At 56.3% G+C, this 24,944-nt stretch overlaps 6 protein-coding genes across 6 annotated transcripts; 3 read left to right on the top strand and 3 right to left on the bottom strand.

Annotated features, from left to right (window-relative positions):
* Positions 1-3: 3 nt before the first annotated feature.
* GCG54_00002015 (uncharacterized protein) lies at positions 4-513 on the bottom strand (the record flags this gene model as incomplete). The annotated part of the gene is made up of 1 exon (XM_045402114.1): positions 4-513. One exon carries the CDS (start codon positions 511-513, stop codon positions 4-6), a length of 510 nt encoding a protein of 169 aa, XP_045264396.1.
* A 1,698-nt stretch (positions 514-2,211) lies between these two features.
* Positions 2,212-9,255, top strand: GCG54_00002016 (Myosin-1; the record flags this gene model as incomplete). The annotated part of the gene is made up of 4 exons (XM_045402115.1): positions 2,212-2,281; positions 2,362-4,127; positions 5,510-8,858; positions 8,909-9,255. The coding sequence occupies 4 exons, from the start codon at positions 2,212-2,214 to the stop codon at positions 9,253-9,255; spliced, it is 5,532 nt and encodes a 1,843-aa protein (XP_045264397.1).
* A 538-nt stretch (positions 9,256-9,793) lies between these two features.
* Positions 9,794-11,182, bottom strand: GCG54_00002017 (Palmitoyltransferase PFA4; the record flags this gene model as incomplete). Its single annotated transcript, XM_045402116.1, has 1 exon — positions 9,794-11,182. One exon carries the CDS (start codon positions 11,180-11,182, stop codon positions 9,794-9,796), a length of 1,389 nt encoding a protein of 462 aa, XP_045264398.1.
* A 635-nt stretch (positions 11,183-11,817) lies between these two features.
* Positions 11,818-15,030, top strand: GCG54_00002018 (uncharacterized protein; the record flags this gene model as incomplete). Its single annotated transcript, XM_045402117.1, has 4 exons — positions 11,818-11,845; positions 12,062-12,166; positions 12,227-12,378; positions 12,427-15,030. The coding sequence occupies 4 exons, from the start codon at positions 11,818-11,820 to the stop codon at positions 15,028-15,030; spliced, it is 2,889 nt and encodes a 962-aa protein (XP_045264399.1).
* Positions 15,031-17,090: 2,060 nt separating this feature from the next.
* On the top strand, positions 17,091-18,098 carry GCG54_00002019 (Glucose-6-phosphate 1-epimerase; the record flags this gene model as incomplete). Its single annotated transcript, XM_045402118.1, has 2 exons — positions 17,091-17,663; positions 17,721-18,098. The coding sequence occupies 2 exons, from the start codon at positions 17,091-17,093 to the stop codon at positions 18,096-18,098; spliced, it is 951 nt and encodes a 316-aa protein (XP_045264400.1).
* Positions 18,099-18,946: 848 nt separating this feature from the next.
* Positions 18,947-24,348, bottom strand: GCG54_00002020 (uncharacterized protein; the record flags this gene model as incomplete). The annotated part of the gene is made up of 2 exons (XM_045402119.1): positions 18,947-21,247; positions 21,298-24,348. The coding sequence occupies 2 exons, from the start codon at positions 24,346-24,348 to the stop codon at positions 18,947-18,949; spliced, it is 5,352 nt and encodes a 1,783-aa protein (XP_045264401.1).
* Positions 24,349-24,944: the final 596 nt, after the last annotated feature.

Here is a 24,944-nt window from a genome sequence, read left to right on the forward strand (position 1 = left end):
TGATCAATACCACAATCTTTGCCAGCGTAGCCGAAAGTCAGCATCAGCATTCTTCGCGCGTCCGACGTAGTCCACGACTCGATCAATAATGGCCAGAGTTGGCTTGAACGGCAGGTCCGCTTGCATAACAGACGCAGCCAGGTACCGGCGGAAGCGCGAAAAGTCAGGGCCCTGCTCGGGGGAAGCTTCAGGCATGCGATGGTCGTGGGCGAAGATGTCCCATACCCAATGATACTTCTCCCAAAAGCCCTCCAAATTGTAGAGAACCTCCCCTCGCCATACATATTCGTTCCACATCGCGCACGTCTGGTTGCCGGGGATGGGCAGACCGAGGTCCTTAATCAGTTGGTCGGCAAGGAGTATCAGCTTCCAACGGTACGAAACGAAAGCGCCAATATCGATGGTGACGTCTGGATTTGTATTTCCCCATGCGGCGGCCTTGAGGCATTCTTTGAGGAAGGCGCCGTCGCCTTGCCAATCGCCAGGACACGTCTGGTAGAATAACTCCGCCATGTCTTGAACACGGTAATAGCACCTTCGGCAGGAGGCAGGACGAGGGTAGACCCTGGATATGGGGGTTAGGTGTCCATGAAAACACTTGAGCCTGGTCAGTTCGGTCAATCTCTCTGCGTAAAAGAAGACTTCCGGTTTTGTTATTGTCTGGGAGTGCCGAGATTGATCTCTGGCCTTGTCATGTGTTGGCGGCGTCGACGAATTTGGTGAATTTATTGGGCTGCTCATGTTGTCGGGAGATAGAGGAGTCGAACTCTGGCTGACTTTGGTGACGAAACGAAGAAGAACGTGATTGCGATGTCGCAGAGAAGGAAGGTTCGTCGTTGCGCCACGTCGAATTGCCTTAATATAAATAACGTGGGGACATGGATAAACACATGGGCTCTGAATCACTCGGTTCAGTTCGTCTTTCCCCAGAGACTGGATCGCGTGGCCATAACGGGACCACGCGGGTGGCTCAAACTTTCTAGGACTCATGTTCACGCGGTCATGATTATCATCAAGGTTGCTGCAGACCGACCCAGCTATGATCTTCTCGGCAGGTATATGATTGGAGTCCAAAGAGGTCCACCGGTGATCGTGAGACACCTCAGCAAGGTGAATGGAGAGAACGTAAATACCGAGATGGAGATATTTGCGGAAGGGACAACGAGAAGCAGGGCGACGAAGGCAATGAGAGAGAAGATAGAAAAGAAATGGAAATGTGACTGCCCGACTGTAACCATCCCTCTTCTCTGCCGGAAGCTGCTCTGGCTAGACGTTGGTCTATCTGGATCTTGGAGTACGCTCAGAGGCTTCTCTTCTTGTGACTGGAGTTTCGTACGGCAACAGCCGCAGGAGACATGTTGCCCTCACAACATTTGGCCCGTCAATGTAGCGGATGCTCGTTGCCTTGCAGGCGCAGTCTGAACCAACGACTTCAACCATGGCATACTGTGTCCACTCAACGAAAGGGATCGCAAGCATGGCATTGCCGCGCAAGCATCGCTCACGTTCAACGGACACTCTCTTGCAGGCTGGGTAACACGAAGACCCTGGTATCAACGAATTGCAGCCCAATAAGGTAGAAACAAGTCGCGGTGGAAAATCAGGCTGTGGAGGTACGACGGGAATGCGGAATCGGCTCGTTGCCAAGGATTCGACGGTTGCAGTGGCTTCAAGAGCCGAGCGGGATTGGCCTCCTGTTGTGTACCCGCGGTTGCTGTCTGGAGGAGAAAGGACGTGGCTGTACTGTTTCAGACATTCGAGGGGGAGACTCACCGCTTCCCGCGGTCTGGATCATGAAAAATTCCAGTCATGGATAATCGCGATGAAGGAAGCTCTGGAAGCTGCAAGGCAACGTGTGAGGTGAGCACAGAGCCGCTAGCAGCAAGCAGACTGGCATGTGCTGTTGACGAAGCGACAACCTTTAATTAGCGAGAGGACGGCACGAGACGAGCAAAACAACTGGAGCTTTGACAGCGCAACCCACCCAAAAAGTCCAGGCGTTTCTACCCGGTCCACCCCCGGATCTGCACTAATCTGTAAAGGGCTAGGGCGCCAGGAATACCGATAACGATAGCGATAGGATCATCCTTCGACCCTCCACTCTTCTCCCAGGATCCCGTCCGGGCTCCCCTCTGCCACCCCGAAACTCAGGGCTAAAAGAAGTACCCTTCGCATGAGTCTCCGGACGCTTCCCCAACATCCTTACCCACAATGGCGTCGCGATACTCTCCGAAGAGGCTCGACGAGCTTCCGGACGAGATACTGCTGCGCGTCCTGTCCTGTAAGTTCCGCCCTGCTTCGCCGTCTTGGCTCTGCACCCCAGATTTTGCAGCTGACAAGGCCCGGAATCGGGGTTCTCAGTCCTCGAGCCTCACGACTTCCCCGGCCTACAGCTCGTTTGCCGAAAGCTGCAAAAGATCTCCCTCGATAATAGCCACTGGCGATCACGGACATTCGACGAGTCCCCGTTTCTGGAGTCCATTCAGCGTCGCCGCCGCCTGTCCCGTATCGTCGTCGACGACGTCATTGACGAGCCTCTTCTGAGCGCTGCCGTGCATTTGAGCCAAGAGCAGAGCGGTACGGAACCGCCGCAGCACTTTTACGATGAAGAGACGGGGGAACAGCGCAGGCAGAGGGATATGGCCAACTGGGACCCTTCGTTTCCGACTGAGCCGGTCTTCTGGTACAACGAGTACATCCAGCGATATGCGCCCATTGCGACGAGCTGGCTGCAGCAGCCGAGGATTCGGGACGGGAACGAAGAGGATACACTAGACGTCAGGGGGATGACCCTCTACAGTCCGAACCAAAGCAGCAACGAACTGCTGGCCGTATCGCCGCTGGACGATGGGTCCATGTGTATTTGGGACTTGAAGGGGGCTCGTGGGCGCAAGGGGGCCATGGTCGGGAAAAGCCGTGATGGGGTGCTCTATCTCGACGGACCACAGACCATGGGACGGTCTAGGAAGATTGACACTGGGGTGACGGAGTGCATCGCTGTGGACGACTTCTCCGGCAGGGCTTTCGTTGCCGTCCAAGGACATCTGCGGGAGGTCGATCTGAATCGTCTCGAAGTCGCGTCCGAGCAGTCGTTCGAGTGGTCCATCACAGCCCTATCTCCTGCCGCTCCTGGCTTGCCACTGACCGTTGGGACATCACTAGGGATTCATCTTTTCGATTATAGGGCCAGGGTGAGGACGCCGAGGGACATCATCGAGAAGATTGATGTGCTGGCGGTAAATTCTCCGGATGAGTCGCCCTTCGATTCGGATCCGTTACCGGTGTATGCGCCCCTGTCGCAACCCACGCCTCTGAGCATCTTGCATCTGCCGAACCCGAACGACGAGCATTCCTTTTCAGATGATATTTACGTCGCAGGGCGCTTTTCCAATATCCTCCACTACGATCGACGCACGTTCCCGTCGATTGTAGGATCGATTCACTCCGGGGCCAGGCTTTCAAGTCTTGCGTCTTTGCCTTATCCTTTCTCGACGATGGATAGCGAGATTCGTCGAAAGGCGGAGCTGTCTTTGGAGCAAGTCCTGGACTCCAAGATGAAGGCCGGCGGTCGTACCCTCATCGCCGCAGGCGAATACAATACCAAAGGATCGTTGGAGTTGTACGGCCTGTGCCCGCCGCAAGGAAACTCCTCCGCAGCTCTCATGCAGAACTCTACCATGAAGAACCGGCAGACGTCTTCTCAGTCCAAGATCCTATCGGTGACGAATCAGGGCACCCGTATCGTCTTTTCTGACGGTTCTGGCCTTTTGAAGTGGTTTGAACGAGATGGTTTCACCGAGGTACGGCGGCATAAGATCGGTCATAGCGAGGTCTCGGAACGGCCGTCCTTGTTCGCGTCGATGCCGGGATCAGACGATCTTGCCAGAAAGATCTTATCGACACAAACACGCGCAGGGGTGGACAATGTCAACGATGATGACATCTTGTTCTGGACCGGTGAGAAGCTCGGCCTCGTCAGCTTCTCGAGCAAGCCTGGGTTCCAGGCAGACGACTTTGAAGAAGAGAGACAACTGTCGGAAGAAGAAGCGAGGGTTGAAGAAGCAGAGAAACAGTATAACGAGAAGATGAGGATAGCGCTCGAACGCCAAGCGGACGACGTTAGGATCGTGAGGGGTCTGGGACTGGGGCTCCCGGGATGAGATAAGCGATGTGCGTTCTGGCCTTGATAAGGTTACAGAGAAAAGAAAGTTGGGCCAGCGAAGATCATGACAGCAATGTTACGACGAATATTATGAGTAGCAAAAAGGGCTAGCAGATAGAGCATATAAGACAGACATAATGAAGAAGGTGCGCCGTCTTGGATATTCCCACCGTCGAAGATGCCGCTGGCGTCGATTTTGTCAATCAAGTAATATTGAAATTTGCAACCTGTTGGGTCGTTGGGAAGAGGGCACTCCAACGAGCCTTGACAGTGACGATCCGCCGGCTTCGGGACAGGCCGCAGTCAGGGTCGGAGGGGCCAACTTGAGCCGGGCTGGCGCTTAGAACATTTCCACGTTGAGGGGTGAAACAGTCCCGCGCTACACGCGCTGTCTCTGGGACGAACCATGGCCAGACCTTAAATTGACCTTGGGTACACATGAGACTGTGAAGGGCTGCGAGAATGGACTTTTTATCGTTTGGCATGGCACACGCAAACGTAAAACGATATATAGTCCACCAATGGGCGCCGAGGGAAAACCTGATGAAAGCTATGACCTCAGAGCCTTATTCTAGACACGCGGGCAGGCAGGAGCAAGAGTCAGGTCTTTTTTTGGCAGAAACTTCCAAGAAAATCTCCCGCAGCAGGAGGGCGGGATGGACAGGGGGGCGTAAAGATGAGTGGAGCTACCATTCGCCTAAGGAGGAGCGCTAAAGCATCGTGAGCATTACGCGGAACCAGACGCCACCGATTCTCCGGCTTGAGGCTGTGCATGACACGGGAGAACCTCGGTCATTGGCTGACTGAGCCCCCCCAGAAAAGCCCCGCCAGAAATCCCCCCTAAGGTACCAGCTAAGGCAAGGACGTGGGCGCTGGGAACGGGCAGGCTGGGCGTAATACCAGTGTCGTCAGGCACCAGCAGCCAGCACCACCGACCGACCGGGACCACTGCGCCGAGCCAGCCAGCAGACCGTCTGTTGGTCAACGTTTGGATTTGGATCTCGGGCAAGAACCAGCCACACTGCACCTGCGTAATCCCTCCGTCCGCACCGCACCGCAACGTCACTTTCTGGTGCGCCTTCCTTCCAGTCTCTCACTCAGCAAAAAAGCAACTTTTTCGCTCTTTCATCCTACCAAGCGCAAAATATCCTCACCGTTTTGTTTGCCTGCGCGCAACTACACAGAGATACCGGCATTCCCTCATTGAGAACTGCCCAGCATGGTGAGACGCTTGCTTCATGCCCCGCGCGCACCCTATTCCCACCTCCGACTGGCGACCCCGAATCCCCCACCGCCTCCCGACTGCCAGAAGCCACAGAAACTGACCAACGCCCGTGTCATCTCTAGGGTATCTCACGACGTCCCAAGGACAAGTCCGCGAGGACAGGCCCGGCCGGCCCCTCCGGTGCGGCGGGCGGCGGCGGCAAGCCCAAGAAGGCCACCTACGAGGTCACCAAGAAGAAGGAGATTGGCGTTTCGGATCTTACGTTGCTCAGTAAGGTGTCCAACGAAGCTATTAACGAGAACCTCAAGAAGCGATTCGAGGGCGCCGAAATCTACACCTACATTGGCCATGTCTTGGTCTCCGTTAATCCCTTCCGGGATCTGGGCATCTACACCGACCAGGTCCTCGACAGCTACAAGGGCAAGAACCGTCTCGAGATGCCCCCGCACGTGTTCGCTATCGCCGAATCCGCGTACTACAACATGAAAGCCTACCAGGACAACCAGTGTGTCATCATTTCTGGAGAGTCGGGTGCTGGCAAGACCGAGGCTGCCAAGCGCATCATGCAGTACATCGCCAACGTGTCGGGAGGAGAATCGGGCGACATCAAGAAGGTCAAGGACATGGTGCTGGCAACCAATCCTTTGCTGGAGTCTTTCGGAAACGCAAAGACCCTGAGAAATAACAACTCGTCCCGTTTCGGCAAGTATCTGCAGATTCACTTCAATGCGCAGGGCGAGCCCGTCGGTGCCGACATCACAAACTACCTCCTTGAGAAGTCGAGAGTCGTTGGCCAGATCACCAACGAGCGAAACTTTCACATTTTCTACCAGTTCACCAAGGGCGCCTCCCAGAACTACCGCCAACAATTCGGCATTCAAACGCCCGAGACATACGTTTACACTAGCAGATCGAAATGTCTCGAGGTTGACGGAATCGACGACTTGGCCGAATACAACGATACCCTCCAGGCCATGAAGATTATTGGTCTTTCTCAGGCTGAGCAGGACGAGATACACCGCATGCTGGCTGCCATCCTGTGGGCGGGCAACATTCAGTTCCACGAAGGTCAGGACGGTTACGCCGCGGTTAGCGACCAGTCGGTCGTAGACTTCTTGGCCTACCTATTGGAGGTCACCCCGGACCAGCTGATCAAGGCCATCACGATCCGTATCCTCACTCCGCGAAACGGCGAGGTCATCGAATCCCCCACGAACGTTTCCCAGGCCGTCGCGACCCGAGATGCTCTGTCCAAGGCAATCTACAACAACCTCTTTGACTGGATTGTCGAGCGCGTCAACAAGTCTCTGAAGGCGAAGGAGGCAACAATCAACAACATTGGTATCCTCGATATCTACGGCTTCGAGATTTTCGAGAAGAACAGTTTCGAGCAGCTCTGCATCAACTACGTGAACGAAAAGCTGCAGCAGATTTTCATTCAGTTGACCCTCAAGGCCGAGCAAGACGAGTACGCACGCGAACAGATTCAGTGGACACCTATTAAGTACTTCGACAACAAGATCGTGTGCGACCTCATCGAGGCGGTCCGGCCTCCCGGTATCTTGTCCGCCATGAAGGATGCGACCAAGACCGCCCATGCCGACCCGGCTGCCTCTGACCGCACTTTTATGCAGAGCATCAACGGCATGTCCAACCCCCACTTGACCCCCCGCCAAGGCAGCTTCATCATCAAGCACTACGCCGGTGATGTCGCCTACACGGTTGATGGAATTACGGACAAGAACAAGGATCTGCTGCTCAAGGGTCTGCTCAACCTCTTCGGCACCAGCGGCAACAAATTCGTTCACACTTTGTTCCCTCACCAAGTCGATCAAGACAACCGAAAGCAGCCGCCCTCCGCCGGTGATAGAATCAGAGCCTCGGCGAACGCTCTCGTCGAGACCTTGATGAAGTGCCAGCCTTCATACATCCGAACTATCAAGCCCAACGAGAACAAGTCGTACTCTGAGTACAATGTGCCCAACGTCCTGCATCAGATCAAGTACCTCGGTCTTCAGGAGAACGTTCGCATTCGCCGCGCCGGTTTCGCATACAGACAGACATTCGAGAAGTTCGTCGACCGCTTCTTCCTGCTGTCGCCTGCCACCTCCTACGCTGGTGAGTACACATGGCAAGGATCGTACCAGCAGGCGGTCCAGCAGATTCTCAAGGACACGAGTATCCCCAAGGAGGAATGGCAGATGGGTACCACCAAGGCCTTCATCAAGTCACCAGAGACCCTGTTTGCTCTCGAGCACATGAGAGACCGATACTGGCACAACATGGCCACCCGTATCCAGCGCATGTGGCGAGCCTACCTGGCTTACCGTGCAGAGTCTGCCACTCGTATTCAACGGTTCTGGCGTAAGAAGAGAACCGGCGCCGAGTTCTTGCAGCTGCGTGACCAGGGCCACAGAGTTCTCCAGAACCGGAAAGAGAGACGCAGATACAGTTTGCTTGGCTCTCGCAGATTCTTGGGAGATTACCTTGGCATCAACGCAGCAGCTGGTCCTGGTTCTCAGATCAGAAACGCGATTGGCATCGGCAGCAACGAGAGAGCCGTCTTCTCTTGCCGCGGAGAGATCCTTGAGGCCAAGTTCGGCAGATCCAGCAAGCCTAGTCCCCGAATCTTGGTGGTCACAAACAGCAAGTTCTATATCGTCGCGCAGATGCTGGTCAACCACCAGCCGCAGATCTCCGTCGAGCGCTCAATGCCATTGGGTGCTATCAAGTTCATTGGTACTTCGACCGCTCGCGACGATTGGTTCTCCCTGGGTGTAGGATCGCCACAAGAGGCTGATCCTTTGTTGAACTGTGTACTGAAGACCGAGATGTTCACGCAGATGCAACAGGTCATGCCCGGTGGCTTTAGCTTGAAGATTGGTGAAGTGATCGAGTACGCAAAGAAGCCCGGCAAGATGCAGACTGTGAAGGTCCTCAAAGACTCTCAGCAACCTGTCGACTACTACAAGAGTGGAGCTGTACACACCCAGCCTGGCGAGCCCCCTTCCTCTGTCTCCAAGCCGACACCAAAGGGCAAGCCAGTCCCTCCTAAGCCCATCACGCGTGGCAAGCTCATCAAGCCTGGTGGTCCCAATGGCAGACCATCGCGCACTACTGGCAGCCGGCCCCAGCCCCGCCCGGGTGCCTCTTCAGCGAAGAAGGGACCCTCCATTACTCCTCAGATTCCTGCTGCTGCCAGCTCAGTTGTCTCCAACAGCTCCAACAGTTCTGTCAGCTCAGCCAAGACAGGACCCTTTGGCCGTCAACAACAAGCCGCCTCTGCAGCTATTCCCACACACACCAAGCCGGCTGCCGCGACCAGAATGCCCCCTCCCCCTCCCCCTGCTGCGCCTCCCGCGCCCGGCAGGATCATGGCCAAGGTCCTCTACGACTTCGCAGGCCAGCGAGAGAACGAGCTCACGATCCGCGCTGGCGATCTTATTGAGATTGTCCAGAAGGAGAACAACGGTAAGCACACCCGCCCTTTTCGCCACTGCGTATGAGACTAACTTCCCTAGGCTGGTGGCTCGCCAAGCATACCGGAGGTCAAGCTTGGGTGCCCGCTGCCTACGTCGAGGAGCATGCGCCCGCTCCGGTCGTGGCTCCTCGCCCGCCCCCTCCTCCTCCCAACGGCGCGGCTGCCCGCGGCAAGCCTACTCCCCCTCAGCCTCCCGTCAAGCGTCCCGCTGCCGGCCGCAAGCCTGCTCCTACTCCAGCCCGCGACTCCGGTCTTAGCTTGAACGGATCCAACGGCTCCGACAGCCGCAGCAACACCCCCACGCCCAGCCTGGGCAACAGCTTGGCGGACGCCTTGCTCGCGAGAAAGAACGCGATGGCGAAGAAGGACGAGGACGATGACTGGTAATCGAGCCGCCGCTGTTTCTCTGTGCGTGGACTGTCAGGGACGGTACCGTCGTCGGGTTCTTGTTATAGATCTGGACCCCACCCTGGATTGATGCTTCATGATTGCACGACACGATTGCTAGCTACTCTTTTGGCACTTGATGGAGGGATGGAAAAAAAGAAGACCGTGGAAATGCGTCTAGAGTGGCTAAAGCGGCTCATGGTCACACAAAAACCCAAACCTTTGCCCCTTTTTTCAAATTCCTTGTTTTTTTCTCTCGAGTTTCTTTCTGCATACAGGATCAGGGCAACCCTATGGGCGGAAGGGAGGATTTGCAGTCCTGCGTCTTGTGTGCCGACCTTTTTTTGTCTGGTAGAATTTGGAGTCTAGGGGATTCAATGGCATGTGCGAGCCCTTCCTTTGGATGCCCCTCCCCATTGTGTTGGTTTGAGGCGAGGATTAGTATAGAAACCTGGGGAACTATCCCAACAAAAGATTTCTCTATTAAAATTCGGTTTGCTTGTTTGTTTTTTTATTTTTGTGATGTTGTCATAGTTGTCTATTTCTCTCCATCCTTTTGCAGGACCTTTCTCCGACGCAGGATCTCGGCGAGGGGGACGTCTTCGTCATCCGTCATGTCTTCATCCTCGTCTACCCCGAAGTCTTGCAGCCTCTCGCCATCGGCATTCGTCCACCCCGGCTCGCCGTCAGCCCCTTGCTCGTACCCGTCGTCAGACTCCTCCGAGACGAGTTCGTAGTCCGCCTCCTCCAACTCAGCCATGAGCCTTGACCTCTCCCCCTGCCACCTCTTCCTGTCCGCCTCCTGCCGTGACTTGAACGCCTCCAGCTCCTCCTCTTTACTCGCGTACCGCGGCACACGCACGCCCTCCGCGCCCCTCGCCGCCCCGGGCCAGCCGCCCTGTCCCCTGCGCATCTTATCCGGGTCCGGCGGCGGCCACATGCCCTCCGTCCTATTGATCCCGTTCTCGGGCCACTCCCACCCGCTGCCTGTCCCGCTCTTGCTGATGTCGGGGTTGCCCGCAAAGGGGAAGAACCACAGGAGCACGTTGCGCGTGCCCATCGCCTGGGCGAGGTTGTCGAAGATGCCGACGTCGTAGGGGAACTCGACCTTTTCGAGGCGGAGCTTCTTGCCGTCGGGGCCGTTGACGGACCAGAAGTCGCCGCTGCTGTTCTTGGAGGTGCGCTCGCAGAGGGCGGTGTGGCGGTCGAGCTCCCAGCCCTCGATCATGGTCTCGTTGAGGACCCAGCCGCGCAGGGTGGAGAAGAAGAGGATGAAGAGGGCGAGGGAGGTGAAGAAGGTGACGAGGGAGAGCAAGGTGAGGTGGACGAGGACGGGGAGGGAGGGGCCGAGGTAGGAGGGCAGGGCGCGGTGGGCCCAGAGGTCGGCGAAGCGGAGGTAGAGGTGGCGGGCGAGGGTCCAGAGGGAGAGGTTGGTGTAAAGGAGGAAGCGGAGGAAGTGCGGGAAGGTTCGCATCGAGACGCAGTTCGAGGTCCAGGGGCACTGTCCAGGGGATGATGTTAGAATGGCTGGCAGAGAGGGAGCAGTTGGGCTTACATGGTGGTCCATCCTGGGCACGCAGCGGCGGCATGAGCGGCAGTGGTGCGCCCGCGGTGGTTTGGGCGCGGAGCACTTTCTGCACCAGCGGCGGAGGAGGCCGTATTCATCTGGCTCCGGGACCTCGATGACCTCGTCGGGAAAGGTGTACCGGCCGGGGTCGACGGTGCACGCCTTGTAATAGGTGTACCACAGACATAGCAGCAACGTGTTGAAGATGTAGGTTTCGGTCTTGGACAGCCGGCCGGGCGGGAGGGAGTCGTCGGCGACGTAGAAGAGGATCTGGGAGGAGTAGGCGAGGAAGGCGATGAGGAGGCAGACTGCCGGGACGGCGAGACGTTTTACTATGGGGGAGTCATTGAGGCCGGACATGTCTGCGCCATTGGGGGGATGTCGAGTGTTGAGCAGCAGTAAAGTTAGGAATTGGTCTTTGTGGTGGAAAAAAGATGGGTGTGATGTCAGCCCACGAAGATCGCCGTGGATGCCGGGCGCGGGAGGACGGGGATTACGGAGGACGGTCCTTTGGAAGTGGGTATTCCACACCGTTGCGTCCCAGTCCGCCAGCTGCTGTCTCGTATGCTCCAGGCAGAAAGGAACGGAAGGAAGCTTGACGCGGTCCAGGGGTGGCGGAGCCAGGGTGGGCACGCGTCGTTTAAAGGGGGTTTTCTTCACATCCCTCCACCTCGGGCGTGCTGTGCCGTTGAACTGAGCTTATGTAATTACAGATCCTGCCCGCTGGGGGACCCGGGCCACCCCCTGGATCGGCCCAGGTCAGCCCGTTCCTGGCTCTGGACAGTGTTCGCTCCGTGTTCCATCCGTAAAGTTCGTCTTTCTATGAAAATCCGGCGGAGTGTTCGGGCTTCTCGGCAAGCTCACCTTGTTTCCAATTGACTTGTTTGTTTGTCTTTCAATCGACATTTCTCTCTTCGTTGGGTTTGTTTGATGGCAGCAGCTGTGGAGGCTTGAACGTTCTTCCCACCATCTCCTTTCCGCGGTGATGGCACGCGATGCGCATGTGCATCTTACGGCGCTTTGGTAAGCGATTTCTAAAAAAAGGGCCCGAGCAACGACGTTGGAGTTTTTATTTTTGGTTCTGCTTATTAGTGTGGAAAATGAATCATTAACTAACGTTTGGTGATAGTGCTGTTGTGTCGTTTCTATGGATTTCGTATAATTTTGAAAGACATTCTTTGGTTGGTAAGAAGCGTTTCGCGCCACAATGTTTCACAGGAGGCTGACGTGTACTCACAGAATGGCCAAGGTTGTCTTCAGTTCTGATATTTTTGATATCCGGCGGATTGACGTGGGGCTCGAGTTACTTGGCGAAATGGCTGCCGGGTGCTGATGGCAGGTTTGGTGAGTTTGAGAAAGGGGAATCTTGAAAAGAGGGTGAGGATGAGACTGACCTTCGAGCAGATGAGGCGGCGCTGAAGGGCACGTTTGAGGCCTCTGTCCCCGCCAGACCGAGGCGCTACTATGTGCCGTTGTTGGTCTTCATGGTCTTTCTGAGGTTGGAGGTTTTTCACCAGGTTACGGCGCAGTTGCAGTGCTCCACGCCGGGAGTCCAAGTACGTTGACCAAATATATGTCGTGGGATAAAATTGACCGTGCGACAGTCTCTTCTGTGCACGCTGTTGGTGTTTTACGACATCTACTACTGCCGAAGACCGCTTCCACCTCCAGAACGCCCTCTCGAGCCATGGGACAGTACCTGGGAAGACGTCAAGAGATGGCTTAATGGTGCTCATGTCACCATGCTTCTGAGTGCTCTAATTCTCGGCTACGGAACATTTCTCGCCGTCGACCAGGAGCCTCCTTCGACGTTCTTCTGCTCGACTCTCCTGGACAGCCGGGTCCTGACACTTGCCCTCCAACTGCTGGGGCTGTTCCTGGACGCCGCCATCGCCATCATCCTCCACCGGATCCTCTCGTGGACAAAGACGACGAAGCTGAGGCTGAGAACCCTCGGCGTCATCCAGGCACTGACCGGTGTCTTTATCAAAGTCTTCCAGATTCTCGCTTCTCCTTTCATCTCCACCGATGAGGGATACCCCACGTCCATCAGGGGCCTCGACTCGCTATACTTCTTCGACATTTTCATCGACAGCTTTACCTTCACCGCGTTGATCGGCTCGCTCGCCATCCTCGTCTGTGAGACAAGTCCCTCCGTCCCGGCCAGCGTCATCACCTTCATATCAGGAATGTCAGCATCCTACCAAAACGTCACGCGCATCGGCCAATGGCAGATCCACTCCAAGTTCGCCGCCATCCTCCCGCTGTACTTCATCGCCTCGGGCTTTGGCTCCCTCTTGTACACCGCCAACATTAGGTCCGTCCTCTTCGTCCGGAGGGTCGTCATCGTCGTTGTGCTGCCGTTTTTCCTCATGGGCATGACCTTGTACGGCGCCCTCAAGCCGGACACAGTCAAGGGGCATCCGCTCGAGAGGGAAATCTACAACGCCAGAGTCAACGGCGACAGATGGCTGCGCCAAGCCTCGACCAGTGACAGCCTCCGCATCGCCGCCGAAGTCTACCAGGAGAGACACTACGGGCGTCTACCGCCGCCCAACTTCGACAAGTGGTATGAGTTCGCCAAGGAACGCAAGTCCGTCATCATCGATCACTTTGAGCAGATGGAGAGCGACATCCTTCCGTTCTGGGGCATGAAGCCCGAGACGATCCGCAAGGCGTACGACGAGAGGATCCCGAAGGAGCCGCGGATGGCCGTGGTCACGATCCAGGACAAGAAAGCAATCCACAACTACATGTGGGACGACGAGAACAAGAGAATGCTCGACGCAATGATTGACATGATTCACGGATTCGTAGAGCATCTTTCAGATATGAAAATACCGATTAATCTGGCCGATCAACCGAGAGTCCTGACTCCGTGGACAGATTTGATCAGGTACACCAAGGCTGGCAGGAACTCGTCCAAGAAGTTTAAGTTGCTATCTTCGCGGTCCGAGGAGTCTTCTGGAGGACCGCCTCCCGAGCCTCCGAAGCCAGATGCTGCGCCTGAAGGCCAGAAACAAGAAGAGCCTCCCAAGCAGGAGGAGCCGAAGCAGGAGATCCAACCACCCGCCCAAAACCAACCCGCAGAACCCCAACTGGGTCTACCGCCCGCCGCACCGCAATCAAATGCAATGGCATACGCCTCCACCAAAGCCTTCCGCGAACTGGAGGCCTCAGTCTGTCCCGCCGACAGCCCCGGCCGCTCAGGCCTCCACTGGAACATCCGCGATTTCTGCTCCGACTGCGTCAAGTTCCACTCCGAGGACCAGTTCATCTTCAGCTGGGCCGAGTCCAAGGCCCTCTGCGACCAGCAGGACATCACCCGCCTGCACAGCTTCCACCTATCCGCCCCGAAGATCGACCCGATCCAGGAACTCATACCCGTCTTCGGCAGGTCCAAGGCCGACGGCTTCAACGACATCCTCATCCCCCTCGTGCCGCCGGAGGACGAGGCCGGCGACCTCAACAAGCCGTTCCGCCAGCGCAAGGACGCGCTCTACTGGCGCGGCGCGATCGGCGACCGGCCCATCAGCGACGAAGCCCTCCGCGGTAGCCACAAGAACCGGCTGGTGCACCTCGTCAACAACGCCACGGTCGTGGACGAAGTGACGATGCTGCTCGTCGCGCCCGCGCAGAAGAACTACTTCGCGTACGAGGCCGTCCGCGCCGCCGAGGCCAACGGCATCCTGCCCTTCAACATCGGCATCGCCGAGTACGACTGCCAGGGCCCGGCGTGCGACGTCGCCCGCGCCGAGCTGGGACAGGTGCCCGCGGACGTGGACCCCCTGGAGCACCGCTACGTGTTCCTCCTCGACGAGGACTCGGCGCCGCCGCCGGACTTTTTGCGCATCATCCGCTCCGCCGGCAGCGTGCCCTTCTTGACGTCGGTGTTTGGGGAGTGGTACTCCGAGCGGCTTATCCCGTGGCTGCACTTCGTGCCAATCGACCTGCGGTACCACGCGCTGCACAGCACGCTCGCGTACTTTGTCGGGCTCAACGGCAAGGGCAAGATCAACGGGCGGGCCATCGAGACGGAGTCGCGGTGGGAGGACGGCGAGTGGATCGCCACGCAGGGGAAGCGGTGGGCGGAGCAGGCGATTCGGAGGGAGGACATGGAGATCTACCTCTTCCGGCTGCTGCTGGAGTGGGGCCGTGTCGTGAGGGACGATCGGGATAGCATTGGTTTCCGGATGGACAAGGCGTAAAAATGGGGGTATCTTCTGTAATAGTATATTTATTTTTAAAGTGAAAAAAGTGTGTCATGTGTTCATCTGGTTATTTGGGCATGAATCGTGCTGCTGCCGGGTTGACAAGTTGATTTTGAGGCGCGTCTGAAGAGATTCGGTCACCGTTCATTGAAACCGACAAGAACATGCTGAAACCTGGAAACTCAATCTCTCGTGGCTGTTTGAGTTCACGTTGCCTTTGATCGAATACAGCCGAAGTTCCGATCGTTAACTCGGGCCGGCACCTCACCGATCATCACCTCATATCCTCGCCAGGCAATCACAACCTCTGGAGAACAGATTTTCAAGGACCACTGCTGTTGCAGGACTATCTCATCGATGAGCCAAGAGTACGATACGGTATTGGGCTTGCAACGCATCATCAGACGGCGAGTGTTCGACGCCAGTGAACAACACGGCATGCTTGACTTCCCACCACGGGTCGATCAGTGTGAATACGACACTGAGAATGCCATAGAAGCGTCGATCGGTCTCGCTTCGCAACGCAGTTATGATTCTCCAAAGAGAAACAGGGAGAAACCTAGTAAAAGTGTGTCTCTTCGTCAATCAGCCCAGGAACACGCGTGGTTGTTAGAGTCGTCCATGACGGCGAGAACGAAAGCGGTATGTCGTCCGGAAAAGTGGGGATACCTTCCCCGACGGGTCCGGCACCGTTGCGGCTTGGTCCACCGGCGGCCTCGTGGCTTGCAACGTTCCGAACAGCCTCAAGCTCATGCAGCGTCAACATGAAATCCCCTGCATTCGTTCTTGTCGAAGTCAAAGGACCACGCATCCATACGCAGCAAATAAAGACAGCTGTTCCGCCCGGAAGCAGTTCTTTGCAAACCGAAGCCAGGAAAGGAAACAAGCTCGCCACAAAACAGAGCCCCTGGATAGGTTGGCTGCCTTATCCCGTAACCCTACCTGACCTTACCGAAGGGTGGGCGTTGCCGGGCTGTCCCCAAGACTGATCAAACAGGGGTGAGTCGTTCGGGAGGTGGTTGAGGATGAAGCTTGTTTCAGAGTGACAGGCGGAAGCAGAGTGGAAATTCGGCGGTGGGCGGCCTCGTGAAGAGGCTTGGATGCAAGACGCTTAGCAGAGCGACAGAAAGTCAGTCAAAGGGGCTGAAAAGAGATTGTGTAGGCGAAAACTTCCCTGTAACTGTCCTCGATCACGAGCCGGGAAAAAACCATAGCTGCAGATGTTGTGGCACCATCAAGTGCTTATCATACCGGGCAGTACCTCAGTGCTTGATGCGGCGGCGCGGTCGCAGCTTGGGTCTACCTTAAAACTAGACCCCCCGAGCTGCTCCTGATTGCTCGCCTCCGTGTCTGACGTTATTGTTCCTAGGCAGCCTCCTTGCCAGGTAGCCCGGGAGACTCGGATGCAAAGTACCTTTCCGCATTGCGACGGTGGAGTGCTACGTGGCCCAGTTGTATCTCCGCGAGGGGTGTGCCTGCCGGCCGCTGCCCAAGGTGCCTGAGAAATGCTGAAGCTGCCCTGGCTTCCGCGACCTCCAACGCTAAGCCCGCGGCCTAAGCTTAGCCCCTCCCCCTCCAAACATTGTACGGCCCAATGTCACTTTACCCCGCCATTTCTTTCCCAGCAGGGAACAAAGACCGCCGATTGAACCTGACCTCAATCCCCGTCGAAGCTTCTGCTGTGCTGCTGCCGCCGCCGTTACTGCTGCTGCGAGAAAGATTGCTTACATACCCACCGCTCACCATCTCCGTCCTACTGCTACATCCCACCTCTTCAACCTGCCAAACGTCACAGTCTTCCATCCGTCTACAACCTCTCACCCACCCCGATCTTCGTGCCAGACACACCATAGCTCCATCCAAATCCCCATAGACCGCCCGGCGTAGCCAAAAGCGCCTTCTCTCCCTCCCCCATCCCACCTCCTCCAACAGCGAGCTCCGCCATACCCCGCGCGCGACACATCGTCCCAATACAGCCCACCCGGCATACCACCTCCAAACCTCACAAACCTCGAAAACAGATAACTCCATAAACAACAGCCTAAACTCCAGCAAAAATGGTCGACCGGCCCAACAAGCCCGCCGCCCTGGCAACCACGCCCGGCCTGCCGCCCCAAGCGACCGTCAACATCACCCACTCAAACACCCGCGTAACCGCCACCCTCCCCACCGGCGAATCCGTCTCCGTCCTCCTCCACGGCGCCACCGTCCTCTCCTGGAAGTCCGCCTCCGGCCGCGACCGCCTCTGGCTCTCCGAGAACACTGTCTTCGACGGCACGAAGCCCGTCCGCGGCGGCATCCCTCTCGTCTTCCCCGTCTTCGGCCCGCCTTCTGACGCCCACCCGCCCACCGCCAAGCTCTCCCAGCACGGCTTCGCCCGCTCCTCCCGCTGGGAGTTCCTCGGCAAGTCCACCAGCGAGGGCAGCGACAACTCCTCCGTGAAGCTCGACTTCGGCCTGTCCTCGGCCAACCTCGACGATGAGACCAAGGCCAAGTGGGGGTACAAGTTCGGCGCCATCTACAGCGTCACCCTCGACCGCGAGTCTCTCTCGACGTCAATCGTCATCACGAACGAGGGCGAGGAGGCGTTTGACTGCCAGGTCCTGCTGCACACCTACCTCCGCGTAAACGTACGTTCCCTGTTTGGTTCGGCTATTCTCACCGCATACTGACTCCTTGACCCCCAGGACATCACAAAAATCTCAGTCCAAGGCCTCGATAACGCCCCGTACACCGACAAGGTCGACGCCGGCGCCGCAAAGACCCAGTCCGGCGATATTACAATCACCTCCGAGACAGACCGCATCTACACGCCCCCCGCCGGCCCCAAGGCCCCCGTCACCGTCGTCGAGGCCGGTGAGCCCGTCTACTCCGTCGTCCGCGACAACCTCGACAACGTCGTCGTCTGGAACCCCTGGATCGAAAAGGCCCAGGGAATCGCCGACTTCGCCCCCAAGGACGGCTACAAGAACATGCTGTGCGTCGAGCCCGGCGCCGTTAAGGGCTGGCAGAAGCTGGAGCCCAACGATGCCTTCGAGGGCGCCCAGGTCATCACTGCGTTGTGAAGGCAGGCGCTGTCGTTCAAGTCTGTGATATGACGAGGGGGATGGTGTCTGGCAGTCGGTATTCGCCAGGACGGACCGCCAAAGGGAGAGAGGCTCACACATGAAATTTCTTTCGAAATATCACGGGGACAACCCAAATCTAGGAAATGCCAAAGTTAGAGGGGGGCTCTTTAGACGGCCAATCTACGTTTGTGTGTTTGCGAGTGTGTTCTGCGCGAGGAGGACGGGGAGCAAACAAACGGTATCATGAACCCAACCAGGTGAGGGCGGTGTGCGGGCAAAGCAGGGCCCGGAGATTTTACTACCCTTTGAAATACAAATCACGATTGAAACGGCCCACGCCATCAAACAAGCTTTTATTTTACAAAAAGAATGATTCACACAAATGAAGAATTAGTTCAGATCCTGGTTGAATTATGTTTTGATTTTCATTATTCTGGGTGATGGGTGGGGTTCATCAACACCTCAGATGCATGCTGCGCGACAATTTTCCTGGAATACACAATGACGACGAATGGACCCTTGCTTGCCCTTCCTCCACCGCTCCCCCCCTCATGCCATGGCTAGTCTTTGGGTCTCCTCCAAAAAGAGAACCAAATTTCTTCCTTTTTCGTTCAATCAAGAAAAGAATACGTTGCAGCTACCCTAAGTCTCTCCCTCTCTCCAAGGCCGATGAACCCAAAAGATCTGCGCCGGTAATGCAAGAACAGTTCGTGATGAATAATGTTGGTGTGGTTGTGGTTTGTGTGTGTCAGGAATATTGACATATCCCCGTGGGGACGTTGATGGGAAAAAGAAAAAGAGACAATAATAACAATAGACAGTGGTATTTGATGTGATGGTATTGTTCAAGCTCGTCCGCGAGCCTCGGCGGCGAAGAGCTCGCGCTTGATGTCCATGAGCATATCCTCCATCTTGTAAACCTCGTCGCGCGACAGGGATGCGGACCGGAGGTTGGCGAGGACGCTGCTGAGTGAGCTGAGCATGTTGACGTCCTTGGCGGGCTTTGCGGGGGTCTCCTCCATGCCTGGGGATGTAGGTTGTGGAGAAAGAGATCCTGAAGGAGGCTGGACGTGAGCCGGGGTAGACGCGGGAAGTTGTTCAGGAATTTCGACCTCCATGGAGTCTTCGAAGGCGGCGCTCGGGGTGGGCTGCAGCTCCATGGGCGGCTCCTGAGATTGGCTTTCACGGAAGCTTGCCTCCTGTTGCTCGGCGACAACCTGGGATTGAAGCTCGGCTTCATAGTCATCGCTGCGAGATCCGGTGGACCGACGCGAGGGTGTGTCGTGTGGACCGGGCTGGACGTCCTGGGAGGATGATCCAAGAAGGGGAGACATCATTTGCGAAGTCTCTACCTGCGAAATTTCCGGTTCGGGCTGCGACGACGAGACGACTTCATCGGCGTTATCGACGGAGCGGCGCTTCTTGCGGCGGGTGTCGTACTTCGACGAGCCCCTCTTACGCTTCTTCTTTCCAGACTTGTCGGGGGATGAAGCCGTAGTAGAATCAGCCGGAGTGGCGAGAGCCTCTTGCGAAAGGGATTTGCTCTTCCGGGATCGGGTCTCCACCTGGGACAGAGCAAGTTCCGCCGGCTCATCGTCTTCAATTTCTTCCTCGTCCGAGTCGTCCTCGCCGCCAACAGTGATGCAGTCCAGCACAGGTGTCTTCTGCTTCTTCGTGCTCCTGGGTGTCCTGTCAGCTCGGGGAGGTGACACTGCAGGGTAGTCGTTGATCGGGAGGTCGCACCGCCTACGGTCGAGTTCCACCACTAGTCTCAACATGCTATTTTCATCGCCGTCACTCATTTCAAAAGACCGGTTGTTAGCAGCGTTGCGCAAGGCGGAGCGGGTTAGAACGTTGGGCGCAGGGCTGGAAGGAGCGTCAACAAACACCTCGCCGCCCGACCTTGGCTCGTCCATGTCGACCGTCCGGGTGTTCTTAGGAGTAGAGGGAGTGCCTTCGGCCTCATTTGCCAGAGCAGACTCGGTGTTGATATCCTCGGATTCATGGGCCTCCGGCGCCGTCTCGAACGCAGACGGAGGAAGTTCGGGTTCAGCAACGCTGGAAGGTATCATCTGGAATGAGTCGTCGACGGCGGAGCTCAAGTCAGGACTGGCTGATCTCGAATCTTGCTGAGGCGCGACGTTCTTCGACAGCTCGAGCTTGGTAGGCTCCTCCATCGAGGTCGCAGCCTCCACGGGAGGTGAGCCAGAAACAGGAGAAGAGCTGAATTGCCAGTCCTCCAGTTCACTGCGACTGCTAGATCGCGACTTGATCTGGGAGAGTAGAGGGAAAGGACGGGGTTCAGGTGGCGAAGATGGCGGGTCTGTCATGTCATGATCGTGGTCTTGCTCGGCAATAGCAATGGCTTGGCCTCGTCGAGGGGTTGGGGTTGAGCTGACGAACTCTTCGTAGCGCTGGCTTCGCTTTGGCGTGACATCCTTGGGAGTCTCGGGGCCCTTCGCTGGAGCGGCGTCAGGCTTAGGAGGTTCATTTTCCTTAGACTGAGGAGCAGGGCTAGAGCGCATCTCAGGGAACATTGCTGAAGTGTCCTTCTGTCTTTCCCGGATTTCCTTCTGTCGCTCCGTGAGAACTTGCGATTCCGCGTCTGTGTTGGGATTCAAAGGCGACATCTCGATTGGCGCAAATTGTATTTGTGAATCGTCGTGCCTCAAGCGAGCTGTAGGAGTACGGGCCTTGCCACGCGTTCTCTTGGAGACCTTTTGGGCCTTGAGCTTCGCAGATGAACGCTGTATCGAACTAAGTGGAGAAGACTGGTTGGACACAGACCGGAGCTTCTTGCGTGACGAACGCGTCGATTCGACACTCAGCATTTCGATGTCGTCCTGAGACTCAACGAACGACCGATTCTGCCCAGTAGACGCGATGCTAGCGACTTCAAGACCTGGCAAAACAATGTCGACCATGGGCTGTACAGAAAGCAGTACAGCCTTGAGGTGCTCGGGATACTGAATGTTCTCTGCGTTTTCGTACAGACGATTCCATGTCTCTGAGATCGAGTTGACAATGTGTCGATGCTTGCTTTCGAAGGCGGCGCAAAACAATTCCTCGTACATATCCAAGTGAACTTCTTCCGGCTTGTCACCTGACAAGATGATCTTTGCGATGGTGTCCCACAGCAACTTGACCTACGCATGGTTAGAAAAGTATTCTTTATTCCATCAGTATGGTGACTTACTGCTTCCGATGATGCAGGGCTCTGCCGAGTCTTGATGATGCCCTGCGAGTCCCGAATCCACATGGTAAGACCACTCTCCAAGTTGGCCACGGCCTTTGGAACAAGCTCTGGGTTGCAGCGGGACAAAAAGCCGGCTGTTTCTCTCAGGAAATTGGCGACATTTTCATCGAGACTTCCATTCTCGCCATTCTCGTACAGACGCTCCAATAATTCACCGGTCAGCTTGTACAAGTAGTCGAAAGGGTCGAAGGATAAAGATCTGGGGCCGGTAATAGCCGTGCCCCATAATCGTCGCCGAGCTGCTTCAAGAGCTTGTCTGTCAAGCGGATGACTGGCAACAGACAGCAACTCCGTTGTAGCTACAATAGTCTTTGAGGGAATTGTCGCGGCACGTTCTGTGGGAAGGCTTTCCCGAATGACCTTTGCGAGTGGTTCGATTGCTCCTAGGGCTCGGCCAGCTTCGCCAGCTTCCTCGCTGGATCTGTTAGACAACAGGGAGTAGAGTGTGCACCAGTGTTGCCAAGGCAAGTTCGGCGCCTCCTTCCATCCGCGCTCAAGGAGCCGAACTACTGCACGGTACTCGGGACCAAGAATCGGCTCGCCAGTTGAGCTGTTCGTCTGGGCACTATTCTGAGACATGTTGAGAGTGGCAACTAGGCAATCGGAGGCAAACACCCATGGCGCATAGGGTACTTGTGCATCTGTGGGTGACCAACTGGGGGGAATAGATAGCATCTCCTGGGCAAGGTCAGAACGGGCCTTTGGTGATTTGTTTGCAAAGAATGGCGTGAAGACAGCGCGAAAAAAGTCGACAAAGTCCTCGTTATCGGGAATACCAGGAGGAAGCCGTGACACCAAGCCGAACAGATGGTGGAGGGGGGTTCTGGTGTCTCCAGAGGTCTTGCCGGGCTTGTGAGAGGGTGTTGAGACAGGCGTAAAGGTCTGAGTCCGTCCTAGTGAGATCATCTTCTCGGTGAAGGGCAGCAGACCCAAAGCTTCAACTGCTGTTGTGATGAGCTCCCGCGCACTTCCCAAGAATCGCACCACCGTTTCTGAGTCAGGCTCTTTCATCTCGCCCAAACCAGTCTCCCAATGCTTCAGCAGAAGGCCGCACATCTGCGAAAGGAAAGCCGTGGTGTCAACGGAGACTTTGATCTCCTTCGAGCAGGCGGATGCAACCGCTCCCACTAGGGTGCGCCATAGCCGATTTACTAGGCTCTTCTTGTCCGCGAGCTCGAGGAAATGCCTGTCCATGATGGGGTCCATGACCTGGAAAACACTGGCTGCGTTGCGTCGAAGCCACTTGGGGTCGATAGATGGAAGCTCTTCAGGTCGGGCGAGAGTCGTTTCCTTAATACGATCTTCCCTCCAGATTCGGTGCGTGGATGAATCGAAGAGACCGATCAACACCAGGGTCATTTGCCGCAGGTGCTCATCGACGATGTCAGGATTCCGCGCGGATACCTTGGGGAGTTCTGTGATCGGCTTCACGGCGGCGTCCCAGTAGTTGTCGAGGTGGGTTGCGCTTGTGCCAGGCCTGAAGGTGTAGTAAAGGAGGTTGCAGATGCTGCCAAAAACAACCTCGCGGATGTGTTTGCTGGTGTATTTTGACTTGATCTGGCTGCCAAGGGGTTGGTATAATGTGGGAAGAAGCTTCACGAAAGACTGGCCCTCAGTATGCATGGACCAGACGAATCGATTCCAGGCATGGTTCGCCTCCTGCTTGGTCTGCGGGTGGTCGTTATTGTTGAAGCACATCTGGATGAGCTGTAGCCATTGGTTGAAGTATTGCCAGCGGTCGAGCGGGCAGCGCATGAAGAGCATGATCACACTCCAAATCTTGGGAACGGATGCGGTCATGGTTCTGTCTTCCTTTTCCTTGGCCATGGCGAACAGTCGTCGGTGGTAGTGCTCTGCGTACTTCATCTCTTCAATGGACGCGTCAAAGAGCTCCATGACCTTCCGCGACAGCAACTTCTCCTTGCCGAACATGTAGACGGCTTCGAAACCGAGGGATATCGCCGCATTTCGCAAGTCTTTGATAGTGCTCAACATGTCTGACAAAAGATCATTGAGCCAATCGGAGTGGGCTGCCATCAGCTGCTTCGTTTGCTGCATCAACCTCCTATATATCATGATTCGGGACATGACAATGCTCTTTCCCTGCAAGTGTTGTTCGATCTTGCGGAGGGCGGCGACCAGGCGGCGGACGCGATCGGAGGTCATGACTTTCGACGAGAAGTCCTGGGTAGCGACACAGTGCATCAGGTGTCGAGCAACATCCTTTGGTGTCGACGAGTCCTCGAAGGATCGGATGCTGTGGTCCATAAAGAAAACACCGAAATCGTTGGGTATCGTTGAGGCAATAGCGGGGAAATGAAGGAACGTCGCCAATAGGGAAAGTGCGTTGTTGGTGAGAGGAACGTCGATTCCGTTAGTTGTGGGATTCTTTGATGTAATATCCCGTTGGATGAATTGGACGAAGAGGCCCATCTTGCCCTGCAGCGCAATCCGATCGGGGAGGTTGTTTGACGTCTTGAGCGTCATGACGAGTGTGGTATAAGCATCCCGCTTCGAGTCTCTGTCAGCACCCGCCAGCTGCTTGACTGTCGACTCCAACATGTCTGCGATATTTGCTGGTGTCGCCAGCGTGTCGGATTGGTTGCTGGAGTTCAGTGGACTTGGAGAAGAAGTCTGCTTAAGGATACCCTTGACAGGCTTCGGTTGCGTCGAGGACGGCGCAGAGAGCGGCGACGGCCTCGGCAAAGATTTGGCGTCAGGATAGATGGGTGCCTCGTTGTATTGTGCCTTGGCCGAGAAGCCCACGCGTTTCCTAGCTCTGCGTATGCTCGGATTCGTGGAGTCGGCACCGGAGAGGGGTGAGTACACATTCGGCGGCGTGTGCATAGGTCGAGGATCGGAGGAGGGGGGGATGACGAGAAGATGCTTCGTGGCAGCAGCATCGATAGCTTGGTTTGTCTCGCGCGGTGGTGTTGGCGGACGAGGAGGTAACGACTCGAGTCGGCTCGATACAACTTCGACAGATCCCATGATGACGGAGGAGTGATGGGGCGCCGGACACCAGCTGTCTCTGTCTTGGTCTCTATCTCGGCTGGCGCATGTGTACGTCGGACTCCTGCCAGCAGACAATAAAAGGAGCGACGGACGAATAAGCACACCAAATGCAGAGAGAACTAACGTGCAAAACCGACCCGTGCAGTAAGGAATGGCAAGCAAAGAGAGGGGATTCCAACGACAACGAGCGTATGGAGATTGACGATGAGGAGGAGACGACCAGGAGGCTGGAGCGAAGCCGTGGACGGGTACGGAAAGATTAGGTATGGAGAGCGGACCTGGAGCACTTTTCGCGGCACGACGTCCGTTCCGCGATCTCTCAAAGTGGATGAACTGGATAATTGGCTGGGGCGCTTGACGGTGCTAGACACGTCTAACAGTTCCGCGATGCACGTAAAAACGCGAGCTGGGCGCGAAAACCACTTAAAGATGTGGCCCGTGCTTGACGTGAACCCTGGTCAAATCGTTGTCTCGTTGCCTGGGGGTTGGGCGGCGACTGGCGGACCAAGTGGGGCACTGGAATGAGTGGAAACTGCAGGGTGCGTTTTTGGGATTCGCATGGCCAGTGAAAA

Source organism: Colletotrichum gloeosporioides (assembly GCF_011800055.1).
Source record: "Colletotrichum gloeosporioides strain Lc1 chromosome Unknown consensus_45, whole genome shotgun sequence".
NCBI classification, from domain to species: domain Eukaryota; kingdom Fungi; phylum Ascomycota; class Sordariomycetes; order Glomerellales; family Glomerellaceae; genus Colletotrichum; species Colletotrichum gloeosporioides.